At 49.6% G+C, this 1,012-nt stretch overlaps 1 protein-coding gene across 1 annotated transcript in view; it reads left to right on the forward strand.

The window, feature by feature from the left end:
- The window catches only part of PKHD1 (PKHD1 ciliary IPT domain containing fibrocystin/polyductin), a 579,560-nt gene that overhangs the window by 39,484 nt on the left and 539,064 nt on the right, over positions 1-1,012 (forward strand). The window contains exon 16 of the mRNA XM_045294754.1: positions 676-790. Within this exon, the coding sequence (XP_045150689.1) occupies positions 676-790 (115 nt within the window). The remainder of the gene's footprint in view (positions 1-675; positions 791-1,012) is intronic.

Consider the following 1,012-nt stretch of genomic DNA (forward strand, 5'->3'; position numbering starts at 1 on the left):
TTTATGGCTTTTAAATTTGAAAGTGCTGACACCTTCAATTGACTCTCCCTTCTCTGTGGCCCAGACAATTTTTTTTTTTTAATTCCCCAAAGTGCTCTCTGTGGGCAACGTGGCACCTGTTGAGCTCAGAGCAAGCTCTACTGGGTGGTCTGACTTCATTTCTAATAATGAGAACGCTATGCGCTATTGGTTGGGACTCTACCAGGGGCAGGCCCTGTGCTGTGTGTGCTAGGCAGGCTCTCAGCTAAGCCTCTCTCCAGAGCCTTGGGCCACAGCCACCGCATTTGTGGATGTCTGGGTTTGTGGCCAGCGTAACAAGAGCTAATGGAATGTTGAGACTAGACAGTCATTTGTAGAGTGCTTTGGCCAATCAAAGGGAGCTGTGTGATAGAGTGGTGATGCACTGGGCTGCTATCTGAAAGGTTGGCAGTTCAAAACTACCAGTCACTCCTCAAGAGAAAGGCAGGCCTTTCCACTCCTGTAAACAGTTACAGTCTTGGAAACGCACAGGGGAGGCCACTACGAGTTGGGATGTCTGAATGGCAGTGAGCTGGCCAATCGATGCCTCCAGGGTGAAGAGTTTCTTCTTCATTGTCATAAAGCAAAACAAGAGTGGCCACTGCGCAAGCTCTGGTTGTTCGCTCCTGACTTGGTGTTCCTTCCTCTGCTTCCCAGAGCACGGCTCAGTGGGTTCTTTGTGGCCCCGGAGACAAATAACTACACTTTCTGGATCCAGGCAGACAGTCCTGCTGCCCTGTCCTTCAGTCTTTCAGAGGATCCAAGGACCAAGGTATCCACCTTCCTTTCAATGTCCTTTTCTTCAACTGTCTGACACTTCTGGAGGGCGAAGAGCTAGAACCGGCACTAAAGCTGGAAATCCCACTAAGGATTGCAACCTGCTATTAGGCGACTAGGGATTTTCACTGGTAAGAAAGGGGTTGGCTGCCTGTCAAGGCACCTTCTATTAATTGAGCACGTACTATGAGCCTGGCTGGCATCATGTTAGAGCTTT

Source organism: Echinops telfairi, unplaced genomic scaffold (assembly GCF_000313985.2).
Source record: "Echinops telfairi isolate 266 unplaced genomic scaffold, ASM31398v2 ScPeMD7_3533;HRSCAF=4204_1, whole genome shotgun sequence".
Taxonomy (NCBI): domain Eukaryota; kingdom Metazoa; phylum Chordata; class Mammalia; order Afrosoricida; family Tenrecidae; genus Echinops; species Echinops telfairi.